Genomic DNA, 22674 nt, shown 5'->3' with positions numbered 1-22674 from the left:
AAGCGTATTCCGTGAAAGACAGACAACTAACAGAACATTCTAGATTTGTAAACTTAATTTAATAGCATGGGTATGTGCATTTGGTTGTTTTTTTCCAGCTTGTGTTGAACTTGTGACTTCTGATTGGATTGTACTGGAAGCAATGGGAGATGAATAGGCTAGCACGAGCATTTGGCCAGTAGCCTAATTTATTGAACAAATTGTATAACCTACTATAATAAAGACAAGAAAAAATCATTCTAAAAACGAATATGCAAAATCTATGACTTGATTTAACTTAATTCATCCCACAATGGTGATTGTCTCTGTTCCCTACTAGGGCCTGTATTAAAATATAAGTTCCGTAGGGTCTGTATTAAAATATAAGTTCCCTAGGGCCTGTATTCAAAATCATAGGCTATGTGTGGGAGGCAATTCTCATTTGTCTGCAGGCATGTAGCCTACAGCCTATTTGTTCACCTCATTATTATTATTATTATTAGTAGTAGTAGTAGTAGTAGTAACAGTAGTAGTATTACTACATGCATTTTAGTGCTTAATTCGAGGAATAAATATAGTATTTATTTATTTAATTATTACATCGGACTCCAGTGGATTTTGTTCTAAATTCAATTCTAGCACAGGAGAAGGCCATAGCAGCTCAAGCTAAATTAACAGCTAGCCTTCACATTGTAATAGGCTGTATTAAAATCATTAATAACAATAGTACAAATATTAGTAGGCTAGGTTGGGGAGGGGTGGTGATATGATACAGATATTGTGCATTATACAGTGTGTTTCTGTGCTAATGCGCAAACGCGCATGCAGATGCCCAGAATTTTTCATCCCCGTGCTGAAAAATCATATCCGCGTCCGCGAGTCGTCCGCCCACCAGCTGGTGATAAGCGCGGCACTCGTTAACATGAGAGTGGAAGTGAAGCGTGATTGTGCATTTTACATGGGCTGCAATGACATTTAGATGGCAAGTTTTTCCTCTGATGTAATGGCTGCCAGCAAGGTTTTGAAAAAAAACAAACTACAACTCACTGTTGTCATTGGTGCTGATTATGTTGCGGCTAAGTAGACTTAAGAGATGCCCGAAAGTATAACTGTTAATTTTAAAGAGAAAGGATCTCAAATAAATTGCCTTACCTCGTTACATTCTCTTGTTGTGTTGAGAGTGAGGACACTTCCCTCCGATAATCTATCTGGACTTCTTTTCAGTGTCTGATCAGCTGGCAGCGTGTTGTCGTTGTAAGATTTGACAAACTTGAAGTCACTGGTGCGTGAGCCCGTTGTCAGGTACGCGTCATAATTGTAAGAACTCCGGAGCGTTCCTGTTCCATCCACCTCTGCATAGTTGGGAGGGAAATACCCGCTGGGAATGGCGACTGCTCCATCAAACAACAGTCTAGGTTTCCTCCTACGGCAAAACCTCACGGCCAATATTATAATGATGAAAGTCAGGAAGAAGGTGGAGACGGACACCAGAGCAATGATCAAGTAGGAGGTTAGTTTGGAGTCCTTCCCCTCATAAGACATGTCTTTCAGCTCAGGAACTTCAGCTAGGTTATCTGATATCAGTAAGTATACAGAACAGGTTGTAGACATAGAGGGATGTCCGTTATCTTTCACTGATATAACCAGGTTCTGCTTCATACTGTCAGAATCAGAAATGTCCCGCTGGGCCCTGATCTCTCCACTGTGGAGACCAATAGTGAAAAGTCCTGGATCAGTCGATTTAACAATCTGATATGAAAGCCACGCGTTCTGCCCAGAGTCAGCATCCACAGCTATCACCTTGGAAACCAGGGACCCCGCCAGAGCAGCTTTGGGGACCATCTCAGTCATCAAGGAGTTCCCTGCTGGAGCAGGGTATAATATGTGTGGAGAGTTGTCATTCTCATCTGCTATGAAGACACTCACAGTCACGTTACTGCTGAGTGGAGGAGAACCATTGTCTCTGGCTACAACCTGGACCTTGAAGCTCCTAAACTGTTCATAATCAAATGCTCTCACAGCATGGATCACCCCCGTGTCTCCGTTAATGGATACATATGAAGACACCGGGACACCGTTGACCTCACTGGGCAGTAGAGAATAGACCACTGTGCCGTTCTGTCTCCAGTCTGGGTCTCTGGCAGTAACAGAACACATAGAGGAGCCAGGCTTGTTATTTTCAGTCACATAGGCGCTGTAGGATTGTTCTTCAAACACAGGAGGGTTGTCATTTACGTCAGAGACAGATAGATGAATAGTCTTTGAGGAGGATAAAGGTGGGGATCCCTCATCCGTAGCAGTGATAGTTATGTTATAATCTGATATCATCTCACGGTCCAATTCACTGGTAGTTACCAGAGAATAGTAGCTTTTAATGGAGGGATTTAGTTTGAAAGGAACATTCTGCTGGATGGAGCAGCGGACCTGTCTATTTCCCGCTGAGTCTTTATCCTGGACATTAATGATGCCCACCTCTGTACCAGGTGACACATTCTCAGGGATGGGATTGGTCAGAGATTTCAGAGATATCAAAGGAGCATTGTCATTTAAATCTGTAATTTCTACTATAACGTTTGCAAATGAGCTCAGTCCCGCATTGTCTTTTGCTTGGATTCTGAATTCATAAATTGACTTCGTTTCGTAATCCATCTCTCCAACTATGCTTATTTCTCCTCTTTTGGGATTAAGGGAAAACATTTTTTTCACTTCGTCTGAGATGGGTCCAAATCCATACGTCACTTCTCCATTTGCCCCCTCGTCTGCGTCAGTAGCAGAGACAGTAATAACAACAGAACCTACTGGCGAGTTCTCAGGCAGATTCACTTTATAGACATTTTGACTGAACACTGGTTTATTATCATTTGCATCGAGAACAGTGACGTGTATAACTACAGTACCAGATCTCTGTGGAGTCCCTCCGTCAACAGCAGTAAGCAGTAATGTCAGCTCTTGCTGTTGTTCACGATCCAACTCCTTCTCTAAAACCAATTCGCCGTGCTTTCCACCACCAGGATTAGTATGAACGGCCAAACTAAAGTGTTCATTCCTTTGTAATGTGTAGCTTTGTACGGCATTCAGGCCTATGTCTTCATCAAGTGCCTGATTCACCGCAAATCGAGCGCCTTTGTCTGCCGACTCTGTGATCTCAAATGTAACGATGTCTTCCCCAAATTGTGGAGCGTTATCATTGATATCTTGTATCTGCAGGATTATGTTATGTAATTCTAAAGGATTCTCCAGGATGATTTCATATTTTAGGGAACAGGAAAGCATACTACCACAAAGTTGCTCCCTGTCTATTATCTCAGCGACGACCAATTCACCGGTGTTCAAATTAATATCACAATAGCGTTTGTTACCACCATCAACATCTAAACGAGCTTTTCGGGTAATAAATCCTCTGGCATCCAGTCCCAGGTCTTTTGCTAAATTTCCGATTACCGACCCGCGTTTCATCTCCTCCGGAATAGAATAGGCCACATCTCCATAGCTGGTGCGCCATAAACAAGGAAACAAAGCCAGACAAAAAATAGATGCTGCGATTGGGAAGCCCTTGTATTCCATGTTCATGTGAGAGGTTTTCTTCATATGTGAACAAAAGCAGATATCCAAACCAAAATTGCATCCAGTATACGAAATGCACAATGCACTAAGCTTTCTTTTCACGACCTATTATGATTTTCTGTCCTTGGAAATTTTACAAGTGGGAGGAGATGCATTTACCAATAACTGCTGGTAGATAGCGACACTGTGTGTACTTCACAAAAACTGCAGCATATTATGTCAAAAACAGGTAGACGTTTAGAAATCAAATTATGCTTAACGAGTAACCTCATGAACGTGAAGAAGCCTCTACACAAACAGAAACAATCTTACAGATTTATTTATGGAGACGAATTTGAAGTCAGTAATTAATCGTTATTTTTTTATTTTTTTATTTTAAAACCGCTCTGATGGTCTGCATCTAAAATGGGAAATAGCCGACCTGCGTTAGGTTTGCGCAAACAACTCTCAAACACGCGTAGAAATACACCCCTAAATGTATGTCAATAGCCTCTCAGTAAGAATCCACGAATTAATCTTTAATAGCCTAAATGTACAATGTAGCCTACATGAGTGACCTCAGTTCACTGAGCACAAAGACAGATGAGCTGTCCATCAGTCGTGGTGCTGAAATAAGCCTAGGCTATATCTTTGTCAAGACAGCAAACAGGCCTCCTTTTTTGGCTAGAAAAAAAACATTTTAAAGCACAAAAACTATCATATTCAGTGATTCTACAGTCATATATATAATGTAGCCTATATCAGAACATAAATGGACTGCACTTATATAGCGCTTTTCCACCTTAGCGGCACTCAAAGCGCTTTACAATGGCCTCTCATTCACCCATTCACATACACATTCACACACCAACGGCGGTGGCAGCCATGCAGGGTGCTAACCTGCTCATTGGGAGCAATTTGGGGTTAGGTGTCTTGCTCAAGGACACTTCGACATGTGGACAGTAGGAGCTGGGATTCGAACCACTGACCCTTCGATCATTGAACGACACACTCTACCAACTGAGCTACAGCCGCTCTCATAATGTCCACACCCAGGACTAAAGTCGCCACGTGGCCACCAGCATTCAAGACTGGACTTTGTGTGGTAAACATCCCACCCAAACAATGCCAATATAGGACCTAGGCCGACAAGTGTGAGGGGTTTTGCTCACGTCGCAGATATACAAAACATTGCCTAAAGATAACATAGCCTTCTAATATACAGCTCTGGGATAGTAACTTATCTTTATACAGCTCTGGGCTAGTAGTAGCGTATAACACAGGTCATACAACACGTAGTGCCGACCAAGTAATTTGATTGGACAAGAGGCATTCCATGAGTGCTGTTATTCAGTATAATAGCACTGAGACTTTTCACTACTGGTATCATTCCGCTGACTCATTTGATACATTGAAATCTAGGATGGCACTTGCTTGCTAATGTTTCCAAAGCCTTTTGAACGTCGCACGTATGAATGCACTCTGCTGCACTTGGTAGGTCGCCTCTGCTTGTTTATCATAAACTAAACAAGTTGTTAAGTAAATTGGGCGTATCTCTAGCTAAAAAGTAACTACATAGCCTACTATTATTTTAACAGTTGGTGGAAAAAACGTCCCTAAAAACCGAACCGTTTCGTCCATCTAGACAACGTTAACGTTATGCTACCCAACTCAACTGGAAAGTCATTTGTGAGCGGATGCCTGACCATTGCAACAGGAATATGAATGAAATAACGTTAATGTAACAAACAAACTTTACGTTTATTTAGCCGCTAGCTAGCAGTAGCTTGCTTTCTCTGTTTAGCCTACGTTGTGGGCTGTTTGCTTAGCAACGGCAAACAACGGGGAAATATATCAGATTGCGGATGGCTGAAAGCAACGCAATACGCATATTAAAAATAACGAAAGCAACACTCGATGTCTTGCTGGTGTTATACTGAATATCAGCACGGCTGTGATAATCTTCGGTAGGGCTACTCCGAATCACATCCATGCTGATATTCACTGTAACAGCATTCCCTCTCATATTGCTTAATTTATAGGCTGTAATTTAAATGCCTATAAGGTTCTGATAGATAACCCATTTAAGTGATTCAGTTTTTTGACAGCTGAAGTTTCCTTACCTCGAAATCGTCTGTGTTGAACGTGATTACACTTTCCCCATGAGAATCAACCTGGCTCTTCTTCAGAGTCTGATCAGCTGGCAGCGTGTTGTCATTGTAAGATCTGACAAACTTGAAGTCACTGGTGCGTGAGCCCGTTGTCAGGTACGCGTCATAATTGTAAGAACTCCGGAGCGTTCCTTTTCCATCCACCTCTGCATAGTTGGGAGGGAAATACCCGCTGGGAATGGCGACCGCTCCATCAAACAACAGTCTAGGTTTCCTCCTACGGCAAAACCTCACGGCAAATATTATAATGATGAAAGTCAGAAAAAAGGTGGAGACTGACACCAGAGCGATGATCAAGTAGGAGGTTAATTTGGAGTCCTTCCCCTCATAAGACATGTCTTTCAGCTCAGGAACTTCAGCCAGGTTATCTGATATCAGTAAGTAGACAGAACAGGTTGTAGACATAGAGGGCTGTCCGTTATCTTTCACTGATATAACCAGGTTCTGCTTCATACTGTCAGAATCAGAAATGTCCCGCTGGGCCCTGATCTCTCCACTGTGGAGACCAATAGTGAAAAGTCCTGGATCAGTCGATTTAACAATCTGATATGAAAGCCACGCGTTCTGCCCAGAGTCAGCATCCACAGCTATCACCTTGGAAACCAGGGACCCCGCCAGAGCAGCTTTGGGGACCATCTCAGTCATCAAGGAGTTCCCTGCTGGAGCAGGGTATAATATGTGTGGAGAGTTGTCATTCTCATCTGCTATGAAGACACTCACAGTCACGTTACTGCTGAGTGGAGGAGAACCATTGTCTCTGGCTACAACTTGGACCTTGAAGCTCCTAAACTGTTCATAATCAAATGCTCTCACAGCATGGATCACCCCCGTGTCTCCGTTAATGGATACATATGAAGACACCGGGACACCGTTGACCTCACTGGGCAGTAGAGAATAGACCACTGTGCCGTTCTGTCTCCAGTCTGGGTCTCTGGCAGTAACAGAACACATAGAGGAGCCAGGCTTGTTATTTTCAGTCACATGGGCGCTGTAGGATTGTTCTTCAAACACAGGAGGGTTGTCATTTACGTCAGAGACAGATAGATGAATAGTCTTTGAGGAGGATAAAGGTGGGGATCCCTCATCCGTAGCAGTGATAGTTATGTTATAATCTGATATCATCTCACGGTCCAATTCACTGGTAGTTACCAGAGAATAGTAGTTTTTAATGGAGGGATTTAGTTTGAAAGGAACATTCTGCTGGATGGAGCAGCGGACCTGTCTATTTCCCCCTGAGTCTTTATCCTGAACATTAATGATGCCCACCTCTGTACCAGGTGACACATTCTCAGGGATGGCATTGGTCAGAGATGTTATCGATATCAAAGGGGCGTTGTCATTGACATCTGTAATCTCGACCATAATGTTGGCAAAAGATGTCAGTCCCGAATTGTCTTTTGCCTGGATACTGAATTCATAAACTGACTCCTTTTCGAAATCAATTTCCTGTACTATGCTTATGTCGCCAGTTTTGGGATTGAGGGCAAATAATTTCTTAACGTCGTCTGAGATGGGTCCAAATCCGTACGTCACTTCCCCATTTGCCCCCTCATCAGCGTCAGTAGCAGACACAGTAATAACAACAGAACCTACTTGCGAGTTCTCAGGCAGATTAACCTTATACATGTTCTGGCTGAATACTGGCTTATTATCATTTGCATCGAGAACAGTGACGTGTATAACTACAGTACCAGATCTCTGTGGAGTCCCTCCGTCAACAGCAGTAAGCAGTAATGTCAGTTCTTGCTGTTGTTCACGATCCAGCTCTTTCTCTAAAACCAATTCGCCGTGCTTTCCACCACCAGGATTAGTATGAACGGCCAAACTAAAGTGTTCATTCCTTTGCAATATATAGCTTTGGACAGCATTGAGGCCTATATCTGCGTCATGTGCCTGGTTCACAGCAAATCGGGCGCCTTTTACTGCTGACTCTCTGATCTCAAATTTAACAACGTCTTCAGCAAATTGCGGAGCGTTATCATTAACGTCTTGTATCTGCAGAATCATATTATGTAATTCTAAAGGGTTCTCTAGGACCATTTCATATTTCAAGGAGCAGGAAAGCCTCCTGCCACAAAGCTGCTCCCTGTCTATTATTTCAGCGACGACTAGTTCACCTGTGCTTAAATTAATATCACAATAGCGTTTGGTGCCACCATCAACATTTAAGCGAGCTTTCCGAGTCAACAGTCCTTTAGTGTCCAGTCCCAGATCCTTGGCTATATTTCCGATTACCGATCCACGTTTCATCTCCTCGTTAATAGAATAGGTCACATCTCCGTGGCTGGTGCGGACGAGCAAAGGACACAAAGCCAGCAAAAATATCGATGGACAAATTGAGACGCCCTTGTATTCCATTTTCAAGAAAAACATAGGCTAGTCAAATCCTAATTGGGTGGCAATCAAATACCATATAATCCAGGCAAAATATCCACGTATTCTCTGTCTAAAATATAAAAAGCCAACTGTTCTTTTCAGTGCAAAGCGTATACGATATTTTCGCCTTGTATTGTAGAAGTGGGTGGAGAGACATATAACATCAATTGCTGGTAGATAGCGACACTCGGCGTACTTCATTAAAACTGCAGCAAAATTAGACTAGCCCTCATAATCTCAATGGTTATTCCGCATTCCTAATGAGTATAGGCCTACCGAGACGGCAGTAACTTATACTGTACTCTGAAAAAATAAATGCCTATTGAAGTCAAATGTATTCATAGATGCAAACTATCTTTTCACGTCAATATTCATAAGAGAGCTCAGGGCTGCAGCTCAGCTGGTTGATGAACTAGGTGTTATAGGAAGTAGGCTAAATCATGAATAAACTAAGTACTATGCCGAGTAAACAGTAATGTGTGCAAGATGCTCAGAATAAGAAATGCACTATCCAGTAACCTCTCATCAAGGAGAAGAGACAAGTTCACCCACTGATCTGCAGTATAAAGTATCCCAAGTGACAAGTACTCGCATGTCACGTTCACTACACTCAGACAGATACATAAACACGAGGGAGCTCTCCAGAGGCCGTGGTGCTGAAAGAGGCCAAAGTTTCCACTGAGAAATGTAGCTAACATGGACGGGAAAAAAATAATTTGCGAATGTATTGGCTGATGATATCATAGCCCTGTATGAAGTTCCAGACGTCACATCCTCGCTCAAAGTTTAGGCTTGGCGGAAACCCACTAGTGGCAGAGCGCCCAGACGCTTTATTCCATGCGCAGATTTGAGCACAACTGTCCCCACGGCCCCACAAGAGGCCATATTTCGAAGCGTATTCCGTGAAAGACAGACAACTAACAGAACATTCTAGATTTGTAAACTTAATTTAATAGCATGGGAATTGGGTATGTGCATTTGGTTGTTTTTTTCCAGCTGGCTTTGAACTTGTGACTTCTGATTGGATTGTACTGGAAGCAATGGGAGATGACTAGGCTAGCACGAGTATTTGGCCAGTAGCCTAATTCATTGAACAAATTGTATAACCTACTATAATAAAGACAAGAAAAAAACATTATAAAAACGAATATGCAAAATGTATGACTTGATTTAACTTCATTCATCCCACAATGGTGATTGTCTCTGTTCCCTACTAGGGCCTGTATTCAAATATAAGTTCCGTATAGGGACTGTATTAAAATATAAGTTCCCTAGGGCCTGTATTAAAATATAAGTTCCCTAGGGCCTGTATTCAAAATCATAGGCTATGTGTCGGAGCCAATTCTCATTTGTCTGCAGGCATGTAGCCTACAGCCTATTTGTTTCACCTCATTATTATTATTATTATTATTATTAGTAGTAGTAGTAGTAGTATTACTAAATGCATTTTAGTGCTTAATTCGAGGAATAAATATTTTTTTTATTTATTTAATTAATTAATTATTTAGCCTAACTATTACATCGGACTCCAGTGGATTTTGTTCTAAATTCAATTCTAGCACAGGAGAAGGCCATAGCAGCTCAAGCTAAATTAACAGCTAGCCTTCACATTGTAATAGGCTGTATTAAAATCATTAATAACAATAGTACAAATATTAGTAGGCTAGGTTGGGGAGGGGTGGTGAAATGATACAGATATTGTGCATAATACAGTGTGTTTCTGTGCTAATGCGCAAACGCGCATGCAGATGCCCAGAATTTTTCATCCCCGTGCTGAAAAATCATATCCACGTCAGCGAGTCGTCCGCCCACCAGCTGGTTATAAGCGCGGCACTCGTTAACATGAGAGTGGAAGTGAAGCGTGATTGCGCATTTTACATGGGCTGCAATGACATTTAGATGGCACGTTTTTCCTCTGATGTAGGCCTAATGGTTGCCAGCAAAGTTTTGAAAGAACAAAAAATACTACAACTCACTGTTGTCATTGGTGCTGATTATGTTGCGGCTAAGTAGACTTAAGAGATGCCCGAAAGTATAACTGTTAATTTTCAAGAGAGAAAGGATCTCAAATAAATTGTCTTACCTCGTTACATTCTCTTGTTGTGTTGAGAGTGAGGACACTTCCCTCCGATAATCTATCTGGACTTCTTTTCAGTGTCTGATCAGCTGGCAGCGTGTTGTCGTTGTAAGATTTGACAAACTTGAAGTCACTGGTGCGTGAGCCCGTTGTCAGGTACGCGTCATAATTGTAAGAACTCCGGAGCGTTCCTGTTCCATCCACCTCTGCATAGTTGGGAGGGAAATACCCGCTGGGAATGGCGACTGCTCCATCAAACAACAGTCTAGGTTTCCTCCTACGGCAAAACCTCACGGCCAATATTATAATGATGAAAGTCAGAAAAAAGGTGGAGACTGACACCAGAGCGATGATCAAGTAGGAGGTTAGTTTGGAGTCCTTCCCCTCATAAGACATGTCTTTCAGCTCAGGAACTTCAGCCAGGTTATCTGATATCAGTAAGTAGACAGAACAGGTTGTAGACATAGAGGGCTGTCCGTTATCTTTCACTGATATAACCAGGTTCTGCTTCATACTGTCAGAATCAGAAATGTCCCGCTGGGCCCTGATCTCTCCACTGTGGAGACCAATAGTGAAAAGTCCTGGATCAGTCGATTTAACAATCTGATATGAAAGCCACGCGTTCTGCCCAGAGTCAGCATCCACAGCTATCACCTTGGAAACCAGGGACCCCGCCAGAGCAGCTTTGGGGACCATCTCAGTCATCAAGGAGTTCCCTGCTGGAGCAGGGTATAATATCTGTGGAGAGTTGTCATTCTCATCTGTTATGAAGACACTCACAGTCACGTTACTGCTGAGTGGAGGAGAACCATTGTCTCTGGCTACAACCTGGACCTTGAAGCTCCTAAACTGTTCATAATCAAATGCTCTCACAGCATGGATCACCCCCGTGTCTCCGTTAATGGACACAGATGAAGACACCGGGACACCGTTGACCTCACTGGGCAGTAGAGAATAGACCACTGTGCCGTTCTGTCTCCAGTCTGGGTCTCTGGCAGTAACAGAACACATAGAGGAGCCAGGCTTGTTATTTTCAGTCACATAGGCGCTGTAGGATTGTTCTTCAAACACAGGAGGGTTGTCATTTATGTCAGAGACAGATAGATGAATAGTCTTTGAGGAGGATAAAGGTGGGGATCCCTCATCCATAGCAGTGATAGTTATGTTATAATCTGATATCATCTCACGGTCCAATTCACTGGTAGTTACTAGAGAATAGTAGTTTTTAATGGAGGGATTTAGTTTGAAAGGAACATTCTGCTGGATGGAGCAGCGGACCTGTCTATTTCCCCCTGAGTCTTTATCCTGGACATTGATGATGCCCACTTCTGTACCAGGTGACACATTCTCAGGGATAGAATTGGTCGGAGACTTGACGAATATCACTGGTGCATTGTCATTCACGTCGGTAACATCGATCAGTACTTTCGTATAGGACACCAAACCTGCGCCATCTTTGGCAAGTACGCGCAGTTCATACAATGACTGTTTCTCGTAATCGATCGCCCCAGTAAGACTGATTGATCCCGTGTTACTATCTAGTTGGAACATTTTCCGCGCATCCTCAGATAATCGACCCATTTCATAAGTAATAATCCCATTTGCACCATCGTCAGCATCCGTGGCGCTCACTGTAGCTACCACGGTGCCCAAAGGTGAATTTTCTGGCAAAGTGACTTTGTACTCTTCTTTGCTAAAAACGGGAATGTTGTCATTTGCATCCAGCACGTTGACGTGTATAACTACCGTCCCAGATCTTTGTGGAGTTCCACCGTCAACTGCAGTAAGTAATAATGTCACCTCATCTTGTTGTTCTCGATCTAACTCCCTCTCTAACACTAACTCACCATACTTTCCTCCGTCTCTGTTGGTATGAACAGCCAAAGAAAAATGGTCATTACGTTGTAAAGCATAGCTTTGAACAGCATTCTGACCTATGTCCGCATCGTGGGCCTCGTTGATAGGAAAGCGCTCTCCTTTATCAGCCGACTCTCTGATTTCCAGTTTAATAGTCTCATCTGCAAATTGGGGTGAATTATCGTTAATATCCTGAATCTGAAGAGATACACGATGCAATTCCAAAGGATTTTCGAGAACCATCTCGAATTTTAAAGCACAAGAAATCCTCAGACCGCAGAGCTGTTCTCGATCCATTCTCTCAGCAACAACGAGATCACCAGTATTCAGATTAATATCACAATAGTGTCCTGTATCATCCATATCTAAACGAGCATATCGAGAAGAAAGTTTCTTATAATCAAGCCCAAGATCCTTCGCTATATTTCCGATAATAGATCCACGTTTCATTTCCTCTGGAATAGAGTAGCTCAGGTCTCCATTGTTGATGCGCACGAGGACGACAAAGAGTGACAAACGAAAGAAAAGAGCAAAATATCTTCTGTGTTCCATTCTGGATTGTAAATTCAATGCACTTTGATGTCTGCTACAAAACGTAACGTAAAACCCGCTTCAATTAAAGATGATCATCATATTACAGAGAACCGCATACATTTGTATCTGACTCACTCCTTTTAAGACCTAGATAATAACACCCCCTTTGTACTTGGCTGGAGGCCTTTCCAGTTGTCCTTAGCTGGTAGACAGCGACATCCTGAGTCCTCAACAAATAAGGCAGATCATTCTGTATATTAATCTATATCCTTCAACCATTTTGCTATTCCCTCATGATGTAGTTATGCGTGCACCCTTAATGGAAATGTGCAACTATCTAAATTAATAGCTTTGATAAGAGACCAGTTAATATGGAAATGATGAAACATGATCCCATTATGCTACAGTGTGTAGGTTAGAATTTGTAAAATAAATTTAAATAAGTTGTAATCTTCATTATCATTACATGTTTTTGCACGTTAGTTTCATAGCAGTCATTATAAATATGCAACATTTGCTTTCTCTCTTTTGCAATGTTAACTAATTAAAATAAGTGCAATATGAGCTCAACGGATATATGTCGCTGTCCGAGGTCCTGAAACGTAGCCCCAATGAATTAAGTTCTAAAATGTATGAAGGCCAGGGAATTCCTGATAAGAAAATTAAACAATTACAATACTAAGGAGGATACTAAATTGTTCCCAGGTAGGTTGCTCAAAACACAGCAGAAATAAATGTCATTATAAATTGTCTAATCAAGACTGAAGTGAAGTAAACCACAACTTCCCAAAAAACGAAAATCAACCATCAAGCGTGATAAGAAATAAGAGTGGACAAACCCAAAACATCAACCCCATTGTGGACACATACCTAGAGCAAACACTAGTTGGTTGAATACAGAAATTAGGTCAGCAATTACTTGAAACATTGGCCAATGCTTCCAACCAAAAGCTGGTGTAACTATTTGTGATGGCTTACCTTGTTAGATTCTCCTGCTGTGTTGAGAGTGAGGACACTTCCCTCTAATAATCTATCCGGACTCATTTTCAGTGTCTGATCAGCCGGCAGCGTGTTGTCATTGTAAGATCTGACAAACTTGAAGTCACTGGTGCGTGAGCCCGTTGTCAGGTAAGCGTCATAATTGTAAGAACTCCGAAGCGTTCCTGTTCCATCCACCTCTGCATAGTTGGGAGGGAAATACCCGCTGGGAATGGCGACTGCTCCATCAAACAACAGTCTAGGTTTCCTCCTACGGCAAAACCTCACGGCCAATATTATAATGATGAAAGTCAGGAAAAAGGTGGAGACGGACACCAGAGCGATGATCAAGTAGGAGGTTAGTTTGGAGTCCTTCCCCTCATAAGACATGTCTTTCAGCTCAGGAACTTCAGCTAGGTTATCTGATATCAGTAAGTAGACAGAACAGGTTGTAGACATGGAGGGCTGTCCGCTATCTTTCACTGATATAACCAGGTTCTGCTTCATACTGTCAGAATCAGAAATGTCCCGCTGGGCCCTGATCTCTCCACTGTGGAGACCAATAGTGAAAAGTCCTGGATCAGTCGATTTAACAATCTGATATGAAAGCCACGCGTTCTGCCCAGAGTCAGCATCCACAGCTATCACCTTGGAAACCAGGGACCCTGCCAGAGCAGCTTTGGGGACCATCTCAGTCATCAAGGAGTTCCCTGCTGGAGCAGGGTATAATATCTGTGGAGAGTTGTCATTCTCGTCTGTTATGAAGACACTCACAGTCACGTTACTGCTGAGTGGAGGAGAACCATTGTCTCTGGCTACAACCTGGACCTTGAAGCTCCTAAACTGTTCATAATCAAATGCTCTCACAGCATGGATCACCCCCGTGTCTCCGTTAATGGATACATATGAAGACACCGGGACACCGTTGACCTCACTGGGCAGTAGAGAATAGACCACTGTGCCGTTCTGTCTCCAGTCTGGGTCTCTGGCAGTAACAGAACACATAGAGGAGCCAGGCTTGTTATTTTCAGTCACATAGGCGCTGTAGGATTGTTCTTCAAACACAGGAGGGTTGTCATTTACGTCAGAGACAGATAGATGAATAGTCTTTGAGGAGGATAAAGGTGGGGATCCCTCATCCGTAGCAGTGATAGTTATGTTATAATCTGATATCATCTCACGGTCCAATTCACTGGTAGTTACCAGAGAATAGTAGTTTTTAATGGAGGGATTTAGTTTGAAAGGAACATTCTGCTGGATGGAGCAGCGGACCTGTCTATTTCCCGCTGAGTCTTTATCCTGGACATTAATGATGCCCACCTCTGTACCAGGTGACACATTCTCAGGGATAGAATTGGTCGGAGACTTGACGAATATCACTGGTGCGTTGTCATTTACGTCGGTAACATCGATCAGTACTTTCGTATAGGATACCAAACCTGCGCCATCTTTGGCAAGTACGCGCAGTTCATACAATGACTGTTTCTCGTAATCGATCGCCCCAGTAAGACTGATTGATCCCGTGTTACTATCTAGTTGGAACATTTTCCGCGCATCCTCAGATAATCGACCCATTTCATAAGTAATAATCCCATTTGCACCATCGTCAGCATCCGTGGCGCTCACTGTAGCTACCACGGTGCCCAAAGGTGAATTTTCTGGCAAAGTGACTTTGTACTCCTCTTTGCTAAAAACGGGAATGTTGTCATTTGCATCCAGCACACTGACGTGTATAATTACCGTCCCAGATCTTTGTGGAGTTCCACCGTCAACTGCAGTAAGTAATAATGTCACCTCATCTTGTTGTTCTCGATCTAACTCCCTCTCTAACACTAACTCACCATACTTTCCTCCGTCTCTGTTGGTGTGAACAGCCAAAACAAAATGGTCATTGCGTTGTAAAGCATAGCTTTGAACAGCATTCTGACCTATATCCGCATCGTGGGCCTCGTTGATAGGAAAGCGAGTACCTTTTACGGCCGACTCAGAGATTTCCAGTTTAATTCTGTCATCTGCAAATTGGGGTGAATTGTCGTTAATGTCCTGAATCTGAAGAGATATACGATGCAATTCCAAAGGATTTTCGAGAACCATTTCGAATTTTAACACACAAGAAATCCTTAGACCGCAGAGCTGTTCTCTATCCATTCTCTCAGCCACAACGAGATCACCAGTATTGAGATTAATATCACAATAGTGTCCTGTATCATCCATATCTAAACGAGCATATCGAGAAGAAAGTTTCTTATTATCAAGCCCAAGATCCTTGGCTATATTTCCGATAATAGATCCACATTTCATCTCCTCTGGAATAGAGTAGCTCAGGTCTCCATTGTTGATGCGCACGAGGACGACAAAGAGTGTCAAACGGAAGAAAAGAGCAAAATATCTTCTGTGTTCCATTCTGGATTGTAAATACAATGCACTTTGATGTCTGCTACAAAACGTAACGTAAAACCCGCTTCAATTAAAGATGATCATCATATTACAGAGAACCGCATACATTTGTATCTGACTCACTCCTGTTAAAACCTAGATAATAACACCCCCTTTGTACTTGGTTGGAGGCCTTTCCAGTTGTCCTTAGCTGGTAGACAGCGACATCCTGAGTCCTCAACAAATAAGGCAGATCATTCTGTATATTAATCTATATCCTTCAACCATTTTGCTATTCTCTCATGATGTAGTTATGAGTGCACCCTTAAGGGAAATGTGCAACTATCTAAATTAATAGCTTTGATAAGAGACCAGTTAATATGGAAATTATGAAACATGATCGCATTATGCTACAGTGTGTAGGTTAGAATTTGTAAAATACATTTAAAGAAGTTGTAATCTTCATTATCATTACATGTTTTTTGCACGTTAGTTTCATAGCAGTCATTATAAATATGCAACATTTGCTTTCTCTCTTTTGCAATGTTAACTAATTAAAATAAGTGCAGCATGAGATCAATGGAAATATGTCGCTGTCCGAGGTCCTGAAACGTAGCCCCAATGAATTAAGTTAAAAAAATGTATGAAGGCCAGGGAATTCCTGATAAGAAAATTAAACAATTACAATACTAAGGAGGATACTAAATTGTTCCCAGGTAGGTTGCTCAAAACACAGCAGAAATAAATGTCATTATAAATTGTCTAATCAAGACTGAAGTGAAGTAAACCACAACTTCCCAAAAAACGAAAATCAACCATCAAGCGTGATAAGAAATAAGAGTGGACAAACCCAAAACATCAACCCCATTGTGGACACATACCTAGAGCAAACACTAGTTGGTTGAATACAGAGATCTGCCACCCAGGTGTGTCTAGTCCATGTATGGCTTTTTTTTTTTCAGACCAAATTTATTTTTATCTGCAATCTTCCTGAACATTCACATGTATGTAGTACAAGCCATTCTGATCAGAGATCTGCCACCCAGGTGTGTCTAGTCCATTCCTAGGCAGAGCAGTGACACATTTAATTATCTCCACCTGAAAAAAAACATAAGGGGTATGTATGGCCTTTTTTTTTCAGACCAAATTTATTTTTATCTACAATCTTAATGAACATTCACAGGTATGTAGTACAAGCCTTTCTGATCAGAGATCTGCCACCCATGGGTGTCTAGTCCATTCCTAGACAGAGCAGTGACAAATTGAATTATCTCCACCTGAAAAAAAACATAAGGGCCTTTCTGATCAGAGATCTGCCACCCATGGGTGTCTAGTCCATTCCTAGACAGAGCAGTGACAAATGTAATTATCTCCACCTGAAAAAAAACATAAGGGCCTTTCTGATCAGAGATCTGCCACCCATGGGTGTCTAGTCCATTCCTAGACAGAGCAGTGACAAATTTAATTATCTCCACCTGAAAAAAAACATAAGGGGTATGTATGGCGGTTTTTTTTTCAGACCAAATTTATTTTTATCTACAATCTTCATGAACATTCACAGGCATGTAGTACAAGCCTTTCTGATCAGAGATATGCCACCCAGGTGTGTCTAGTCCATTCCTAGGCAGAGCAGTGACAAATTTAATTATCTCCACCTGAAAAAAAACATAAGGGGTATGTATGGCCTTTTTTTCAGACCAAATTTATTTCTATCTACAATCTTCATGAACATTCACAGGCATGTTGTACAAGCCTTTCTGATCAGAGATCTGCCACCCATGGGTGTCTAGTCCAGTCCTAGGCCAAGCAGTGACACATGTAATTATCTCCACCTGAAAAAAAACATAAGGGGTATGTATGGCGTTTTTTTTTCAGACCAAATTTATTTCTATCTACAATCTTCATGAACATTCACAGGCATGTAGTACAAGCCTTTCTGATCAGAGATCTGCCACTCATGGGTGTCTAGTCCATTCCTAGGCAGAGCAGTGACAAATTTAATTATCTCCACCTGAAAAAAAACATAAGGGGTATGTATGGCTTTTTCTTTTTCAGACCAAATTTATTTCTATCTACAATCTTCATGAACATTCACAGGCATGTAGTACAAGCCTTTCTGATCAGAGATCTGCCACCCAGGTGTGTCTAGTCCATTCCTAGGCCAAGCAGTGACAAATTTAATTATCTCCACCTGAAAAAAAACATAAGGGGTATGTATGGCTTTTTTTTTTTCAGACCAAATTTATTTTTATCTGCAATCTTCCTGAACATTCACATGTATGTAGTACAAGCCATTCTGATCAGAGATCTGCCACCCAGGTGTGTCTAGTCCATTCCTAGGCAGAGCAGTGACACATTTAATTATCTCCACCTGAAAAAAAACATAAGGGGTATGTATGGCCTTTTTTTTTCAGACCAAATTTATTTCTATCTACAATCTTCATGAACATTCACAGGCATGTTGTACAAGCCTTTCTGATCAGAGATCTGCCACCCATGGGTGTCTAGTCCAGTCCTAGGCCAAGCAGTGACAAATTTAATTATCTCCACCTGAAAAAAAACATAAGGGGTATGTATGGCTTTTTCTTTTTCAGACCAAATTTATTTCTATCTACAATCTTCATGAACATTCACAGGCATGTAGTACAAGCAATTCTGATCAGAGATCTGTCACCCATGGGTGTCTAGTCCATTCCTAGGCAGAGCAGTGACAAATTTAATTATCTCCACCTGAAAAAAAAAAAGGGGTATGTATGGCTTTTTTTTTTTCAGACCAAATTTATTTTTATCTGCAATCTTCCTGAACATTCACATGTATGTAGTACAAGCCATTCTGATCAGAGATCTGCCACCCAGGTGTGTCTAGTCCATTCCTAGGCAGAGCAGTGACACATTTAATTATCTCCACCTGAAAAAAAACATAAGGAGTATGTATGGCCTTTTTTTTTCAGACCAAATTTATTTTTATCTACAATCTTCATGAACATTCACAGGTATGTAGTACAAGCCTTTCTGATCAGAGATCTGCCACCCATGGGTGTCTAGTCCATTCCTAGACAGAGCAGTGACAAATTGAATTATCTCCACCTGAAAAAAAACATAAGGGCCTTTCTGATCAGAGATCTGCCACCCATGGGTGTCTAGTCCATTCCTAGACAGAGCAGTGACAAATGTAATTATCTCCACCTGAAAAAAAACATAAGGGCCTTTCTGATCAGAGATCTGCCACCCATGGGTGTCTAGTCCATTCCTAGACAGAGCAGTGACAAATGTAATTATCTCCACCTGAAAAAAAACATAAGGGCCTTTCTGATCAGAGATCTGCCACCCATGGGTGTCTAGTCCATTCCTAGACAGAGCAGTGACAAATTTAATTATCTCCACCTGAAAAAAAACATAAGGGGTGTGTATGGCGGTTTTTTTTTAAGACCAAATTTATTTTTATCTACAATCTTCATGAACATTCACAGGTATGTAGTACAAGCCTTTCTGATCAGAGATCTGCCACCCATGGGTGTCTAGTCCATTCCTAGACAGAGCAGTGACAAATTGAATTATCTCCACCTGAAAAAAAACATAAGGGCCTTTCTGATCAGAGATCTGCCACCCATGGGTGTCTAGTCCATTCCTAGACAGAGCAGTGACAAATGTAATTATCTCCACCTGAAAAAAAACATAAGGGCCTTTCTGATCAGAGATCTGCCACCCATGGGTGTCTAGTCCATTCCTAGACAGAGCAGTGACAAATTTAATTATCTTCACCGGAAAAAAAACATAAGGGGTATGTATGGCGGTTTTTTTTTCAGACCAAATGTATTTCTATCTACAATCTTCATGAACATTCACAGGCATGTAGTACAAGCAATTCTGATCAGAGATCTGTCACCCATGGGTGTCTAGTCCATTCCTAGAAAGAGCAGTGACAAATTTAATTATCTCCACCTGAAAAAAACCATAAGTGGTATGTATGGCTTTTTCTTTTTCAGACCAAATTTATTTCTATCTACAATCTTCATGAACATTCACAGGCATGTAGTACAAGCCTTTCTGATCAGAGATCTTCCACCCAGGTGTGTCTAGTCCATTCCTAGGCAGAGCAGTGACACATTTAATTATCTCCCCCTGAAAAAAAAATAAGGGGTATGTATGGCTTTTTTTTTTTCAGACCAAATTTATTTTTATCTGCAATCTTCCTGAACATTCACATGTATGTAGTACAAGCCATTCTGATCAGAGATCTGCCACCCAGGTGTGTCTAGTCCATTCCTAGGCAGAGCAGTGACACATTTAATTATCTCCACCTGAAAAAAAACATAAGGGGTATGTATGGCCTTTTTTTTTCAGACCAAATTTATTTTTATCTACAATCTTCATGAACATTCACAGGTATGTAGTACAAGCCTTTCTGATCAGAGATCTGCCACCCATGGGTGTCTAGTCCATTCCTAGACAGAGCAGTGACAAATTGAATTATCTCCACCTGAAAAAAAACATAAGGGCCTTTCTGATCAGAGATCTGCCACCCATGGGTGTCTAGTCCATTCCTAGACAGAGCAGTGACAAATTTAATTATCTCCACCTGAAAAAAAACATAAGGGGTATGTATGGCGGTTTTTTTTTCAGACCAAATTTATTTTTATCTACAATCTTCATGAACATTCACAGGCATGTAGTACAAGCCTTTCTGATCAGAGATCTGCCACCCAGGTGTGTCTAGTCCATTCCTAGGCAGAGCAGTGACAAATTTAATTATCTCCACCTGAAAAAAAACATAAGGGGTATGTATGGCCTTTTTTTCAGACCAAATTTATTTCTATCTACAATCTTCATGAACATTCACAGGCATGTTGTACAAGCCTTTCTGATCAGAGATCTGCCACCCATGGGTGTCTAGTCCAGTCCTAGGCCAAGCAGTGACAAATGTAATTATCTCCACCTGAAAAAAAACATAAGGGGTATGTATGGCGTTTTTTTTTCAGACCAAATTTATTTCTATCTACAATCTTCATGAACATTCACAGGCATGTAGTACAAGCCTTTCTGATCAGAGATCTGCCACCCATGGGTGTCTAGTCCATTCCTAGGCAGAGCAGTGACAAATTTAATTATCTCCACCTGAAAAAAAACATAAGGGGTATGTATGGCTTTTTCTTTTTCAGACCAAATTTATTTCTATCTACAATCTTCATGAACATTCACAGGCATCTTGTACAAGCCTTTCTGATCAGAGATCTGCCACCCATGGGTGTCTAGTCCAGTCCTAGGCCAAGCAGTGACAAATTTAATTATCTCCACCTGAAAAAAAACATAAGGGGTATGTATGGCGTTTTTTTTTTCAGACCAAATTTATTTATATCTACAATCTTCATGAACATTCACAGGCATGTAGTACAAGCCTTTCTGATCAGAGATCTGCCACCCAGGTGTGTCTAGTCCATTCCTAGGCAGAGCAGTGACAAATTTAATTATCTCCACCTGAAAAAAAAATAAGGGGTATGTATGGCTTTTTTTTTTTCAGACCAAATTTATTTTTATCTGCAATCTTCCTGAACATTCACATGTATGTAGTACAAGCCATTCTGATCAGAGATCTGCCACCCAGGTGTGTCTAGTCCATTCCTAGGCAGAGGAGTGACACATTTAATTATCTCCACCTGAAAAAAAACATAAGGGGTATGTATGGCCTTTTTTTTTCAGACCAAATTTATTTTTATCTACAATCTTCATGAACATTCACAGGTATGTAGTACAAGCCTTTCTGATCAGAGATCTGCCACCCATGGGTGTCTAGTCCATTCCTAGACAGAGCAGTGACAAATTGAATTATCTCCACCTGAAAAAAAACATAAGGGCCTTTCTGATCAGAGATCTGCCACCCATGGGTGTCTAGTCCATTCCTAGACAGAGCAGTGACAAATGTAATTATCTCCACCTGAAAAAAAACATAAGGGCCTTTCTGATCAGAGATCTGCCACCCATGGGTGTCTAGTCCATTCCTAGACAGAGCAGTGACAAATTTAATTATCTCCACCTGAAAAAAAACATAAGGGGTATGTATGGCGGTTTTTTTTTCAGACCAAATTTATTTTTATCTACAATCTTCATGAACATTCACAGGCATGTAGTACAAGCAATTCTGATCAGAGATCTGTCACCCATGGGTGTCTAGTCCATTCCTAGAAAGAGCAGTGACAAATTTAATTATCTCCACCTGAAAAAAAACATAAGTGGTATGTATGGCTTTTTCTTTTTCAGACCAAATTTATTTCTATCTACAATCTTCATGAACATTCACAGGCATGTAGTACAAGCCTTTCTGATCAGAGATCTGCCACCCAGGTGTGTCTAGTCCATTCCTAGGCAGAGCAGTGACACATTTAATTATCTCCACCTGAAAAAAAAATAAGGGGTATGTATGGCTTTTTTTTTTTCAGACCAAATTTATTTTTATCTGCAATCTTCCTGAACATTCACATGTATGTAGTACAAGCCATTCTGATCAGAGATCTGCCACCCAGGTGTGTCTAGTCCATTCCTAGGCAGAGCAGTGACACATTTAATTATCTCCACCTGAAAAAAAACATAAGGGGTATGTATGGCCTTTTTTTTTCAGACCAAATTTATTTTTATCTACAATCTTCATGAACATTCACAGGTATGTAGTACAAGCCTTTCTGATCAGAGATCTGCCACCCATGGGTGTCTAGTCCATTCCTAGACAGAGCAGTGACAAATTGAATTATCTCCACCTGAAAAAAAACATAAGGGCCTTTCTGATCAGAG

General features: G+C 41.4%; 2 protein-coding genes across 2 annotated transcripts; both read right to left on the bottom strand.

Annotated features, from left to right (window-relative positions):
- Positions 1-784: 784 nt before the first annotated feature.
- Positions 785-12489, bottom strand: LOC311318934 (uncharacterized protein; the record flags this gene model as incomplete). Its single annotated transcript, XM_084450368.1, has 6 exons — positions 10153-12489; positions 6821-6938; positions 5646-6694; positions 4391-4422; positions 1132-3469; positions 785-874 (listed from the first exon to the last, which is right to left on the bottom strand). The coding sequence occupies exons 1-6, from the start codon at positions 12451-12453 to the stop codon at positions 785-787; spliced, it is 5928 nt and encodes a 1975-aa protein (XP_084306494.1). The 5' UTR covers positions 12454-12489.
- A 1008-nt stretch (positions 12490-13497) lies between these two features.
- Positions 13498-15852, bottom strand: LOC311318933 (protocadherin gamma-A11-like; the record flags this gene model as incomplete). Its single annotated transcript, XM_084450367.1, has 1 exon — positions 13498-15852. Exon 1 carries the CDS (start codon positions 15814-15816, stop codon positions 13498-13500), a length of 2319 nt encoding a protein of 772 aa, XP_084306493.1. The 5' UTR covers positions 15817-15852.
- Between the last annotated feature and the right edge of the window lie 6822 nt (positions 15853-22674).

This window comes from Borostomias antarcticus, assembly GCF_949987555.1.
Source record: "Borostomias antarcticus genome assembly, chromosome: 15".
NCBI classification, from domain to species: Eukaryota; Metazoa; Chordata; class Actinopteri; order Stomiiformes; family Stomiidae; genus Borostomias; species Borostomias antarcticus.
This window is presented reverse-complemented; position numbering and strand designations above follow the sequence as displayed.